Source organism: Peromyscus californicus, unplaced genomic scaffold (genome assembly GCF_007827085.1).
Source record: "Peromyscus californicus insignis strain IS unplaced genomic scaffold, ASM782708v3 Scaffold_3__1_contigs__length_106647218, whole genome shotgun sequence".
Classification (NCBI taxonomy): Eukaryota; Metazoa; Chordata; class Mammalia; order Rodentia; family Cricetidae; genus Peromyscus; species Peromyscus californicus.
The window spans coordinates 94,830,810-94,844,470 of record NW_026294551.1 but is presented as its reverse complement, the minus strand read 5'-3'; the positions used below and the strand labels follow the sequence as shown (position 1 = coordinate 94,844,470).

The window sequence follows — 13,661 nt, the reverse complement described above, 5'->3', positions numbered from 1 at the left end:
TCTACTGGAGTGGCCTGGCACCTGGCGTCTACCAACATTTCATACCCCAGCTTTCTTAGTGACCTCCAGGTTGCCGCATGTTTGGATACCCACCTCGGGTACACAGCCTGGCTACCCAGGCCTAAGCTCACAGTCAGACTCTGTCCAAGGTGCTGCTGGCTAAGGCCCCTTCAGATGAGTCCGGCGCAATGCTGGCGCGCACCCACTTTGAAGGTATACCTCCATTGGCCGGGTACCCAAGCGTCTAAGATGTGTGACGCACCTAGAGCCCTTGGCGAGACCCAGCCCTTCCGGCCAGGCTTCTTCGAGCTTGGGTTCCACCCAAATCGCTCCCTAATATCGCTCACAAGGCACACCCTCGGCCGGGCCCAGTACAGGCAAGGAACGGGCAAAGGCAGGAGGCCAGGGGAAAAAGGTCGGTTTTCTACTCTTGCAGGTACCAGAAAGAAATTTCTTCCGCATTAAACTACCCACAACCAGCTTCCACTTCCTCTCTCACAAGAAAGCTCACCGTGTGAAACGCCCAGCATCTCACCTGCCCAACAACACCCTTATTAACATAGCTCCTCCCTCACACAAAGAACTTGCTGACGCCTTTACCAAAATAGGCCCTTTATTTTAAGTCTATGGTCAGTCTTTAGATCACTTTTGTTGACCCATAACCTTTCACTGAGGGCAGCAGTCCAGGACCACCCCCAAAAGAGGCGCAAAGAACCCTGAAACCAGACACCACCCCTCACATCAAGGTCCAAGGATTAGGGTGTTGGATTCCTTTTGCCCTTTGGCTTCAACCATTTGGACCCCAAGGGTCAGACCAAGTTTCCAAATAGCACTGGATGCTTCCTGTCCGATTTTCTGGTCTCCCTAAGATGACCAGAGACCGAGCTGCCTTTAAAGGGGCACAAGGAAGAGGTAGGGTGCTGCATAATATCTCGGGTGTCCATCTCGCCGGCAGAAGTTGTGACGGACCCCCGGCATCTGGGGTCAGAGAGCAGAGATGAGAGAGCGCAAGGAGCTCTGGCTGGAAGCACTCAGGGGCCGGTAGCCCGCGGCAGGACCCTCAGCCTGAGAGTCCCCTGGGGGACAGGGCAGGGCCACCCCTCGGGGTCGGCGGTACCACACAGCCCAGCTTCTCCCGGGGCCCCGGGAAGGTCCCAAGGCCAGAGACCCTTTTCCTGGAGCCAGCAGACAGCTCCTAGAGAGGGAGCAGACATCAGCTGGACCCATACCCAGTCTTGCCTCCAACATCCTGCTCTGTCTGCGAACCCTTGCGTAATTCTCCCACGGCCTCGCCCCCTCAAGAACCCAGGACCTTCCTAGCTTTGTCCCCCCCGTCCTAGCTCCCCACCGGAGCCCCCACACCCGAAGCACGAGGCATCAGGCGCCCAGTGCGGGTTCTGCCCTCAGGCCCTGCCCCAGCGTCCGCACCGTCGACGCAGCACACGCAGCAGCGACAGGAGCAACAGCAGCAGCACAGAGATGGCGGTCACGGTGGAGAAGACTCGGGCTGCGGGCACAAGGGTGCGGTGAGGACGGGCCTCCGAGGGCCGCTCCCTGATTAGCTCCCACCTTGCAAGTCAGCCTCACCCCCTATGGAAGCCTGTGCAGCTCCGGGCTTGGGGCTGCAGCTCACGTCAGCACCATCGGGGTCCCCTGCAGGAGTTTCGGCCGAATCCTTAGGAGATGCGCTGTCCTCGACCGTGTCCTGCAGTCCTGAGGAGAGAGGTATGAGGTGAGGCGGCATGGAGTAGGGTTGTGCAGGCGGGGACAGGAGGGCCGGCTCCCTGCTCACCCCGGTAGGTGAGTGCGAAGCCTTGAGCATGGCCTCGTGCGTCGCTGCGGAAGGTGAGCAGTAGTGCAGCAGTGCGCAGGCGCAGAGGCCCAGGCGGCGGCGGGTGGGCACCGTCGAAGGCGCGGAGAAGGTTGCCCGATGAGACGTCGCGTAGCTCCAGCCGGTCTCGTGAGTCGGCCAATTCGAAGAGGCGGAAGGTGAGCTCTAGCACAGCGCCCATTTGGCCCAGTACCCAGCTGCAGTTCCGGTCTGGCCCATACTCATCCGGAAAATCCGGAGAGTAGATGACACCCTGAGGTGCCGTCCAGTTTCCCTGGCATGAGCCCACGGACACTGTGGGCGGGGCAGGTGGTCAAGAACCTGAGGCCATCCGGGCTCTTTCTTTCCAGCGCAGAGATCCCGGTGGAAAGATTCTCCTTTCCAGCTAGGCCTCATTCCCGCCCCAGTAGGCACCTGGCACCGACAAGTTTCTTTAAATAAGCTCCGCCTTCGGACCAATCCCTTATCAAGTGCGGGCTTCTTGCCCATTACAGATCCTGCCTTCAATCCTAGTCTCCCTATCTTGTCCCACTCCAACATCAGGCTTCCCCGATTCCACTCCTACTAGAGAATGGCACATCAGATCTCATTGAGACTCCACTCTTCATTCTGGTCCACATCTCACCTTCATAGATGCCCAGTCGCCCATCGCCTCCACACAGCTGGCCTGGGTGGCCGAAACAGATCTGGTCACAGTCGGTGGCAGGGGCTGGACGTCCCCGGGCCAGGTCGCTCTCAGAGCCACAGAAGCAGGCATAACCAGCCTCCACGCCAGCCAGCTGGGAGCACAGACTGGGTGACCCCAAAGTCAGGGATGGTGGATATGGGTGGAGTAGTGGGATGGTAGGTAGGGATTGATGAGGTTCAGAAGTTAGTGTCAAGTTTTGGCATTAGTGTTGGGAGCTGGGTAGGGTCCTGAGGTCAAGGTCAAGGGTCACTGGTCTGGGCCCAAAGACAGTACCTGGTAGCCCTTCATGCGGCAGAATCGAAGGCACACCTGGACTGTGAGCTTTGTGGAGGTACCACTGGGACCACTGAGGGCGGGGGGTGCCCCAGAATCCACGAAGCATCCCAGGTACCCGGGCACTGTGGAGGAAGCAAAGTCAGAATCCCACCTCTGAAAGTGGCCCCCTGGCTAGGCTCTTGAGTTCACTTACTGTGACATGTGGGGATATCACAATAGCGCCAGTAGATGCCCTCTTCTGTCTCTGGCACGTAGCACCATGGCTGCACATCACCATCTGGGTTCCTGTGGTCAGAGGGAGGCAGTGAGGAGCCCACCACCCTGCTCAGTGTGGCCACCACGTTTCTGTCTTTGTTAGAGGCCATGCTCCTCTCTATTAGGACACATTCTAGTTTTCTCCACCTGCTCCTAGACTTTGACCTCCCGAGGGGACAGGGGAAGTCACCATAAGAGCCTGGAGAGTTGTTTTTAGGTGTTTGACTTTGACCTCATGGGAGAACTTCTGACTTTTCAATGGGTCTTCTCTACTCTCTTGCATAAAATGTCAAAAAAGGGGCTGGAGAGATGGCTCAGCGGTTAAGAGCACTGGCTGCTCTTCCAGAGGTCCTGAGTTCAATTCCCGGCAACCACATGGTGGCCCACAACCATTTCCCAGCAACCACATGGTGGCCCACAACCATCTATAATGAGATCTGACATGCAGGCAGAACACTGTATACATAATAAATAAATAAATCTTAAAAAAAAAGTCAAAAAAGTCCAAGTGGTAAGCCCTCGGCTTTGTGCTTGGGCAGAAAGTGGCCCCCTTTCAGCCCCTGACTGATGCTCCAGAAGAAAGCTGTGACTTTGAACTCCTCACATGACGGGGTGTAGATGCTGCTCAAGTAAATACTACAAGAGCCAGTCCAATCATTCCAGGGTTCAAGTCCAACCAGATCTGGCATCCAAGGGCCCCTTGAAGGTGTAAGCCTTTTGTCCTGGCCCCAACTGGAGGCCTTGCAGAAAACTATCACCTAAGTCTGATATACCTTTAAATCCAAGTTTTCGGGAACCTGGTGAACCTAGTATGAGATAGGCCCCGCCCCTAAGTCTTCCTGAGGGTACTGTACCAGGCCAAGCAGACCTCCCCTCTGGCCCGCCTCCTGCCACCACTGGTCCAGCCTTACTGACAACTCCACCTGGCTCCTCACCTGCAGAAGTTGTGTGCGCCCAGCCCCCAGCGGCCCTGAGGATCGCTGGCGCTGCTGTAGCTGTGCTGCTGCGTCTGGTCCCAGAAAAGACAAGGGCGTCCGGCCCCGCGCGGGCCCGTGTAGTTCTGGTGGCCGCGGTAATCAGCGCCATTCACCTGGAAGCATTCGGACAGGCCTGCCCGGCAACCGTGGCATCTTGGAGCAGTCTGGACGCTCACTGGGCCTCCTCACTTCTCGACACCCAACTCCTGCCTGGCCCCAGCCAGGACTCCCCAGTTCCCACCCCCGAGGGGGCCTTCGGGCTGCTCAGCTGCTCCATCCACCTGCTCCCCGACCTCCCCAGTTTGGGGGCCCCAGCTCTGGGCGCAGAAGCCCAGGAGCTAGCAGCGACTTTGGCATGGCCGCTGTGCCTAAACTTACCTGGACTGTGCAGGCTCCCTGCTGAGGCCCCGCGCGGCGGCAGCAGCATTGGGAAGAGGAAGAGGAGGCATTGCAGAACCGGAGTCCTCATCTTCCCTAACCAAAGAAATGTTGCCTGGGCCAGAACACGGCCTGGGACGCCCCCCGGGGACGCTCTAGGGTCTCCCAGGTGACCTGAGAGGGGCGTTGTCCTCTGATCGTCTGTCCTGGTCTTACTTTGGTCTGCGCTGCCGGTCCGGGACCAGGAAATATCTTCCCGGGGTCTCTGCCCGGCTGTCGCTCCTCAGGGGTCTCTCGGGGAAGTATCTGGCCAGAGGATGAGCTCAGGATCGGCTTTGTAGCTCTGGGTCGTGCCTGGGCCCCCACACCCACCCCATCGAACTGTGCCTGGCACCCTGAGTCTCCCTCTCCCAGATCTCTAAAGCACTGCCTCCTGCCCCGTTTGTGTCCCTACAGGTCCCTCCCCTCTTGTCCCACAACCCCCCCCCCAAGACTAGAAGCCCCGCCCGCGATTGGAGCGCAGACAGCAGGTCCAGACGCCTCCCACGCCTGTCCCCCGGGACCCCCAGCGTCCCAACACGTGCCTCCCCACCCCTTTTTCTTTTTTTTCCCCAGGGTCAGCGTGGGTTCTATTGGGAGGGTATGGAGGGGGACAGGCCAGACAGCTTAGCAGACCTCTAGAGGACCCTAAAAGGAGAGTTACAGGACTCCCTCCCGCGGCTGCACCGAGTCAAATGGACACAGGCACTCTGATTCAAGTGCACGCGGGCACTCCCGTTCAATCCACTCATTCATTGTAAGACGCTCACACGCACATCTTCCCCGAGTCCTCACGCTACTCTCTCCCCAGCTCCCGCCGCCGCTGGCTTGAATAAGGAAGCGCCACTCCCTGCCCCTGATCGCGGGAGACAGGCAGGAATCGTGGACGCTCAGCCCGCGACAGGCAGGGGCAGCTGGTGTCTGGGGAGGAAGGCAGCTGTGTCCCCTGTTCCAGCCCGCCCCCTCTCCCGCTTCCATTTCTTTCACTCCCTAGGACCCCAGCCCAGGCTCTCCGGAGCCTTGCCTGCGGTGGAATTCCCCCAGCGGTGCCCCCCACCTGGCAGGGGAGGGGGAGGGGAGCAGGCCCAGGCAGGCGTGGGGGGAAATTCCCCGCCCCATCCCCCTGAGCCCAACTCCTCCGAGTCCTCTGATCTCCCAGTGCTGCCCCGGGGCTTGGGGGGAGGCCAGCGCAGGTGCGTGGGAGGGCGGGGGCGGGAACCCAGGGAGGGAGATGGGGGAGACCTTATGCAGCCCTACCCTGTTCAAACCCCTTGCCCATCAGACCAGCCTGCCCACCCTTTATTAGCCCGTATGTGTATGCCTTGGGCCCAGGCTGCCCTGGCCCAGCTCTGACAATCCTGGGCTTTCCCCAACCTAACTTGCATCCTGAAGCAGATGGAAAAGCAAGATTCATTGGGAGGATTCTGAGAGGCCGAAGCGTGCGTGGTGGAGATCAATAATTAGCTGTGGGAATCTTGCAGTTGTGTGCAGTTGGCCCGTCATGCGAGGGTTCTTGGGGCCACTACAACTCGCCAAGGGGTGAAGGGGGTGGGGTAAGGATGCGGTATTCCAAGGAGATGGGCTTGCGGAGGTTGTAGGCTGGTGAGGGGTGCCTCCTTTGGCACCTCTCTCAGTGGCCAAGCTGCGCTCTGGGCTAGAAGCCCCAAGCCGACCTGTCTGCCCTGGGTTTTCCTTCCCTTCCCACCTGAGGGCCAGAAGAAGCTGGGGGCGCTGTAGTCGGACCCCTCACATTTTCCGTGAGGGTCAGTCCTGTGGAGGAAGAAGTGAATGAACAGGAATGGGGGATCCAGACCTCAGTATACAGAGCAGGAATCATGGCAGAGTTAGCTGAGGAACGGCTCCTCCCTGGCAGAACCATGGGCCCTAAAACAGCCCTCCACAGTTTGGAGTGGATCTGCCCAGTCCCCTGCAAAGGGGCAAGAGAGGGAGGTGGTGCTCAGTACCAAGCTGGGGACACTGAGATGGGAGTGAGTGGGAAGCATCCTTGCCAAAGTTTCAGTCTGGGGTGGCTTGAGGAACCATTAAGAAATCAGAAAGACCTCATGCCCTGCACCCCTCATCATACTTCCCCAGCATTCCACACTGTGCAGGCAGCAGCCTGTCAGCATTCCCAAGGCCCTAGGGGGACATTTGCACCTCCCCATTCTGCAGATCCACGAACTGGGGCTCAGAGGCCCTTGGCAACTGTGAGCTCACTAGTTATTTAGTCTTGGAACCCGATTTTAAGCAGAGTATGATCTAGGTGCCGGGCATGACACCGGTGTCCCTATCCCACAACTTTGGAGTTCTCTGACTCCACAGGCCTAGGTAGTTACAGAGACACCAGATATCTCTCTCAGTGGACTTTTTAAACAGAGTCTCACTTGTTGCCCTGGTTGGACTGGAACTTGTCATAATAGACCAGATTGGGCTGGAACTCATAGATTCCTCCTGCCTCTGCCTCCCGAGTGCTGGGATTAAAAGCCTGGGCCACCATGCCTGCCTGCCAGTTCTCTTTTTCCTTGACCATAAGTCCCATTGCCTTCCCCACACCTCCAATGAGAGCTGCTATCCACAGCGGTCTCCCCAGATGGGGAAACTAAAGTATGGAAGGAGTTAGTCCAGAGTCACAGTGCCTAAGACCCCTGACCCTGGGACATACAGTGTATCTTGGCCTGTTACTTCCATGAATAGATTTTTACACAAACCTGTCATGTAGGGACAATAGAGAGAAAAAAGAACAGAAAACTTGGGCACGGGGGCTGGAGAGATGGCTCAGAGGTTAAGAGCACAGGCTACTCTACAAGAGGTCCTGAGTTCAATTCCCATGCAACCACATGGTGGCTCACAACCATCTGTAATGAGATCTGGTGCCCTCTTCTGGCCTGCAGGGATACATGCAAGCAGAACTACATCAGAGAGAGAGAGAGGGAACTTGGGCATGAGGGTGGGTGGCCCTCGCTCTTCTTTTCTTTGAAGTACATGATACCAAGTTTGTCCCATCCAGTTTAAAAAAAAAAAAGGTGATATGGTGGCGACATTGGGTGGCATTATCCAGGAAGTTTCCCAGGGTGCATTTGAGCCCATTTTATTTCTTCTTGGTAGTCTGAGTGAGGGTAGACCCTAGTGTGGACTCAGAGCAAAGGGAACCCCAAAATTTCCAATATGACATCCTGGTCTCTCAGCAGTGATACTGCCTGTAAAGGGACCACTCCAAGCTCTCTTTCTGTGTGCATACCTGCATTCAGACTTCCCCTCACTACCTCACCCCCACCCCAGAGGTTGCTCTGGTCTTTTTCACTGCACCTTCCACTCACTGAATCGCACCTCCCTTGCATCTTCCTTCACTTGGTCCCAGGTCATAAGTGAGACCTTGTGTGGGTGCTGTTTGTTGTTTTGGATCTCAAAAGCCTACCGTGATCTCCTGTCACAGTTTGCTGGGTCTAGCTCCTGTGTCTGCATCACCGCCAGGCCAACTGTGAGAGGGCAGGGCACAGCACGTGCCTCTGTATTGGGAGCGTATGTCATCACTTCAGAGGACCAACACTCCAGACCACACTCGCCTCCATGAGCTGCTGCTGTTGCTGCTGCTGCTGCTGGCTTGTCCTAAGTGCTCTGGTCACAGCCTGTGAAGGACTGGGAGACACTCAGAGGTGGAACACCCACTTGACTTTATCCATCTACTATGAGATTTGACTAATTACTTGAGCTCCCTTGGCCTCAGTTTCCCTACTGGGATGCCACCAAATGGCCACAACTGGAGAAATGGGTGTCCAGCAGTCCTGCAGCAAGTTGGCTCTTTGGGAGGAACAGAGGGTAGCAACCTTTCCTAGTTACACCTGCCACCAGCCTCCAGGGGGTGCTGGAGAACTCTTTCTTCAGACGGCTTATGATTTATTGGAAATTGCCTTTGTGGACTAGGTTGGCGATACTGAGAGGTGGAGTCAGTTTAATCTGCTCCGCCCATGAACTTCTTCAGGATGGACTTCAGGAAGGGCGGCTACTGAGCTGGGGCTATGGGTTAGGCTGGTCCTTCAGTGCGCCTCCCTCACAGGAGGCCTGGGAAGAAGGGGTTTCACTTTCGAAAGATGAGCTGGCTAAACAGAAAGGCCCTGTTTGGTCATTTGCAATCAAGCTAGCCTGGCGGTGCTTGATGCTAAAGTAACTGACTTGAGGGGGTGTCAGGGGTGTTGGGAACCTCTGGGAAGAAGACTGAGAGCCTGGAGGCCCACAGTGATTGGTAAGGAACCACCCATGACTTGGTTTCAGAGTCCGCTGGTTTGGAGCAGAAAGGTGAGAACTGCACCTGTCCAGCCTCCCCTCCTGCTGCCCCAGACCCCCGACTGTCTGTCCAGCCTCCCCTCCTGCTGCCCCAGACCCCCGACTGTCTGTCCAGCCTCCCCTCCTGCTGCCCCAGACCCCCAATTCTGTCTGTCCAGCCTCCCCTCCTGCTGCCCCAGACCCCCATTCTGTCTCTCCAGCCTCCCCTCCTGCTGCCCCAGACCCCCATTCTGTCTGTCCAGCCTCCCCTCCTGCTGCCCCAGACCCCCATTCTGTCTGTCCAGCCTCCCCTCCTGCTGCCCCAGACCCCCAATTCTGTCTGTCCACTCTCCCCTCCTGCTGCCCAAGACCCCCAATTCTGCCTGTCCAGCCTCCCCTTCTGCTGCCCCAGACCCCCAATTCTGTCTGTCCAGCCTCCCCTCCTGCTGCCCTAGACCCCCAATTCTATCTGTCCAGCCTCCCCTCCTGCTGCCCCAGACCCCCGACTCTGTCTGTCCAGCCTCCCCTCCTGCTGCCCCAGACCCCCATTCTGTCTGTCCAGCCTCCCCTCCTGCTGCCCCAGATTCCTATTCTGTCTGTCCAGCCTCCCCTCCTGCTGCCCCAGACTCCCGACTCTCTCTGTCCAGCCTCCCCTCCTGCTTCCCCAGATTCCTATTCTGTCTGTCCAGCCTCCCCTCCTGCTGCCCCAGACCCCCAACTCTGCCTGTCCATCCTCCCCTCCTGCTGCCCCAGACTCCCGACTCTGTCTGTCCAGCCTCCCCTCCTGCTTACTCAGACTCCCATTCTGTCTGTCCAGCCTCCCCTCCTGCTGCCCCAGACCCCCAATTCTGTCTGTCCAGCCTCCCCTCCTGCTGCCCCAGGCCCCCAATTCTATCTGTCCAGCCTCCCCTCCTGCTGCCCCAGACCCCCGACTCTGTCTGTTCAGCCTCCCCTCCTGCTGCCCCAGACCCCCATTTTGTCTGTCCAGCCTCCCCTCCTGCTTCCCCAGACTCCTATTCTGTCTGTCCAACCTCCCCTCCTGCTGCCCCAGACCCCCATTCTGTCTGTCCAGCCTCCCCTCCTGCTGCCCCAGACTCCCGACTCTCTCTGTCCAGCCTCCCCTCCTGCTTCCCCAGATTCCTATTCTGTCTGTCCAGCCTCCCCTCCTGCTGCCCCAGACCCCCAACTCTGCCTGTCCATCCTCCCCTCCTGCTGCCCCAGACTCCCGACTCTGTCTGTCCAGCCTCCCCTCCTGCTTACTCAGACTCCCATTCTGTCTGTCCAGCCTCCCCTCCTGCTGCCCCAGACCCCCAATTCTGTCTGTCCAGCCTCCCCTCCTGCTGCCCCAGGCCCCCAATTCTATCTGTCCAGCCTCCCCTCCTGCTTACTCAGACTCCCATTCTGTCTGTCCAGCCTCCCCTCCTGCTGCCCCAGACCCCCAATTCTGCCTGTCCAGCCTCCCCTCCTGCTGCCCCAGACCCCCAATTCTGCCTGTCCAGCCTCCCCTCCTGCTGCCCCAGACCCCCATTCTGTCTGTCCAGCCTCCCCTCCTGCTGCCCCAGACCCCCATCTGTCTGTCCAGCCTCCCCTCCTGCTGCCACAGACCCCCAATTCTGTCTGTCCAGCCTCTCCTCCTGCTGCCCCAGACCCCCATTCTGTCTGTCCAGCCTCCCCTCCTGCTGCCCCAGACCCCCATTCTGTCTGTCCAGCCTCTCCTCCTGTTGCCCCAGACTCCTGACTCTGTCTGTCCAGCCTCTCCTCCTGCTGTCCCAGACTCCCGACTCTGTCTCCTCTTTCCTCAACAGACCCCTAACTCTGTCTCCTCTCTCCTCAGGAAAATTATAGCATCAGCTGGGGGTTACAAATGCCCATAGGGGTGCCAATCGCTGCTGGAGTCCTGGCCCTCCTGGCTCTCCTGGCTCTGGCCTTTCACTGTCTCAAAGAGGTACCTTCCTTCTCCTGACTCCATGCCTCTGCCCACAGCCATCTCCTTAGAACCTGCTCCCCCTCCTCATGACTCTCTCTGTACCCAGGCCTGGAAGTCCAGATGGAGCCTTTGCTGTGGGGGCTGGAGGTGCCCTCAGACTTGGAAGAACCTGCAGTTTGTCTTCAACCACAGGCCGGATGAGGGCCAGCTGGGAATCCTTTCTTCAGAGCACCATGGCCCTCAGCTGCCTTCCTCAGTGTCCCCTGAAGGCCCTAATGGCACCAGGACTGGTCCTCAGCTTTGGGTATGAAGAGGAGACACCCCCCCCCCTTGCTTCAGAGGAGGTTGTAGTATCCGTCAAGCACCCTGCAAGTATTTGGAAAACCATTAACATGGATGGAGGATTGACTGCATGAGAAGGGCAGTGACTCTTGTGGGGGGAGGGGTTGGTCCTTGTCCCCCAGGACACGAGGGAGGGTCTAGAAGAAGGGTCTCTCTCCTCTGGCTTAGGGCAGCAAAGCTTTCTTTCCCCAAAGCCACTCTGAAGAAGCAGAGGTTCTGGTTACTCCATCTTTAACAGTAGCCTGTTCCCATGGGTGCAATGCCATGCATGACCCAAGAGAGAGCAGAGCCTCGGGCTAGAAGCAAAGGCCCGGGGCCCTCAAGAATGGCCACTGAATGGCACAGCAGGCAAAAGGAAGCTGCACCTGACCTCCTTCCAGTCCCAAGAGCTCTGTCACTGTCCAGGCAGAGTTCTCAGGCCTCAGGTCCGGCTGGCTCCTTCCTGGGACCACAGCAAGGGCCACTGCAACCTCACTGCTTGTAGCCCTTGAGCTTTCCCGGCTCAGCCCAGGTATCAGAGGAATCAGGGCCTCCTGAGGCATGTCTGGGTCCCTGGCTGCTGAGCACCAAGCTGGTGAGCTTTCTGGGTCAGGACACTGCAGCCTACCCTCTTGCCCACGTTTCCAGACCCAGAGCCACTGGAATCTGGACTCCTGAGACCCAGAGCCACTGGAATCTGGATTCCTGAGAACCCCCAGGGCCACTTGATCAGTTTTTCCTGGGCTTTTCCCGTTAGTAAGGGCAGGTTAGTTAGGTTGGCAGGTAGAATGTGAAAATGCCCCCAAGGTTGCTGTCCCCCGAGGTCCACAGGCTCATGAGCCAGTCCTCTGGAGCACAGATACAACCATGAGTGCACCTCGCTCTCTGATGAGGTCGTGCTATGGGGTGGAGGGACTGATGCAGATCCATTATAGCCTCTAATTAACTAAATTGTCTCTGCGTTAAGTAAGAGAGGGGGCCAGGAGCAGTGGTGCATGCCTGTGGGTGGGCTGAGCCAACTTGGCAGGGTGAGGCAGCAGGATCACTTGAGTCCAAGACATCAAGGCCAGCCTGGGTAACAAAGTAAGGCCCTGCCTACTTTTCAACAGGGTCTGCTATGTAGCCCCAGCTGGCCTGAAATTTGATTTGAGATCCTACCTTGACTCCCTGCCTGAGTATTGGGACTATAAGCACATACAGTCTGAGACCTTGATTCTCAAAAAAAAAAAAAAAAAAAAAAGTGGTGATGACGAGCCTGGATAGCCTGATCTGGTCTGTGAACTGTTCAAGAGTCTGCCCAAAGCTGCCCAGGAGAGGATGAGCCTCCATTCTGAGGCTGCCTGCCATCTTGACTGCTGCTGTGTGACCCTAGGCAGAGGACACTGTCCAGCCCTCCCAGAGTCCTGGTTCACCACAGCATGAGATAATAAATAGGAGTTTTTGGCAGTTTTTTCCTGGCAATTTGTTCTAAGGCAACAATGTGTGCCGAACAGGACAGGCTGGCAGGTCTGAGGGCAGTGAGGAGTGAGGCCACTTTGGGCAGGGTACAAATGCCCAGGGCTGTCAGGAGAGCCTGCCTAACCTCTACTACCCTCCTTTTTGGCAGGGGCCCTGCTGTGGTGAGGTAGGCTGCACTGGGCCTATTAGAATGAGAAGGGAAGATTGGCCTCCCCAGAGTACTAGACATCTTCTTTTGGCCTTCCAGAGCAAGAGGCTGTAGGATGAAGCAAGTGGGAACAGGCCTAAAGCCTGTGGTACCCTAAGCGGGTCCTGGAGACATCCTTAAATACATCTCTAGCGTCTGGTCCTTAAACCAGGTAATCAACCTCATGCACACAGTCAGGGAGAGAGCTCCATGGCAGGTACTGTGGCGTCTGCATTGATAGGTGGTTAAGGAGGTGCCTGGAGGCAGAGGTGGGTGGAAGCTGCTGCCGTCACCGGGTGAGTTGCTGGGGCCCCAGATGAATTAGAAGCAGAGGGATGGGGATGGATAGTAAATGCCCACTGTTGCTGGGTGGTGACGGTGACAACTTTAATTCCAGCACTCAGGAGACAGAGGCAGGGGGATCTCTGAGGCTAGCCTGGTCTACAGAGTGAGTTCCAGGACAGCTACACAGAGACAGGGCTATACAGAGAAACCTTGCCTTGAAAAATCAAACCAAACCAAGCAAACAAATAAAAAACCCCACTGTTGAGTTTTTGTTTGAAATCCTCGTCTCTATCTACCCAATGTAATCTACCTGAGATTACAGACATGTACTACTAGGCCCAGCCTTTCACAGGGATGCTGGGAATCTGACTCAGGTCCTCAGGGTTGTGTAGCAAGCATTTCCCCAGCCCCCAGACCATCTTTTTGACTGGAGGCCCAGAGTGGCTGACAGTCAGGGCTGGGCAATGGGCTAAGATAAAAAGTGGGCAGTTACCGGTCCAGACATATCCAGGGTCTCAAGAAGCAAACCTGGCCTTCGTGTGGTGCCCATTCCATTCTGGGCTCATCCCAACTCATTCAGGTGAGCTCATGAAGGAGTCCGGCTGAGGGGGTGGCACATGGCCCACTCCTCAAACCTTCCCTATGGCTGGGAACAGAGCCTCAGCAGGTGCCCTCCCAGTCCTGGTCTAGGCCAAGCAAATACCATAGCCCAGGAGTTGCCAAACACACCCATTACTTCCCCAGCACTTGGCAGATGCTATGTGGCTCTGTGGCAGCAC

At 57.3% G+C, this 13,661-nt stretch overlaps 1 protein-coding gene and 1 pseudogene across 1 annotated transcript; one reads left to right on the top strand and one right to left on the bottom strand.

Moving 5' to 3' along the window:
- Positions 1 to 503: 503 nt before the first annotated feature.
- Positions 504 to 7,906, bottom strand: Kremen2 (kringle containing transmembrane protein 2). Its single transcript, XM_052758267.1, has 13 exons — positions 7,860 to 7,906; positions 6,150 to 6,214; positions 5,971 to 6,043; positions 4,622 to 4,711; positions 4,406 to 4,501; positions 3,986 to 4,180; positions 2,989 to 3,080; positions 2,793 to 2,917; positions 2,457 to 2,610; positions 1,793 to 2,125; positions 1,588 to 1,713; positions 1,429 to 1,507; positions 504 to 1,195 (listed from the first exon to the last, which is right to left on the bottom strand). The coding sequence occupies exons 1-13, from the start codon at positions 7,904 to 7,906 to the stop codon at positions 985 to 987; spliced, it is 1,686 nt and encodes a 561-aa protein (XP_052614227.1). The 3' UTR covers positions 504 to 984.
- A 59-nt stretch (positions 7,907 to 7,965) lies between these two features.
- LOC128122638 (uncharacterized) lies at positions 7,966 to 10,832 on the top strand (annotated as a pseudogene).
- The last annotated feature ends 2,829 nt before the right edge of the window (positions 10,833 to 13,661 follow it).

What these genes read in the sequence shown, in the direction of transcription:
- Kremen2 (XM_052758267.1), bottom strand. Translation starts at nt 7,906, where the DNA reads ATGCAGACACAGGAGCTAGACCCAGCAAACTGTGACAGGAGATCACG. An exon ending in GACCGGCAGCGCAGACCAAA is followed by an intron (nt 4,502 to 4,621) that starts GTAAGACCAGGA and finishes TTCTTTGGTTAG; the next exon opens with GGAAGATGAGGACTCCGGTT. An exon ending in GCGACTGGGCATCTATGAAG is followed by an intron (nt 2,126 to 2,456) that starts GTGAGATGTGGA and finishes CCCCGCCCACAG; the next exon opens with TGTCCGTGGGCTCATGCCAG.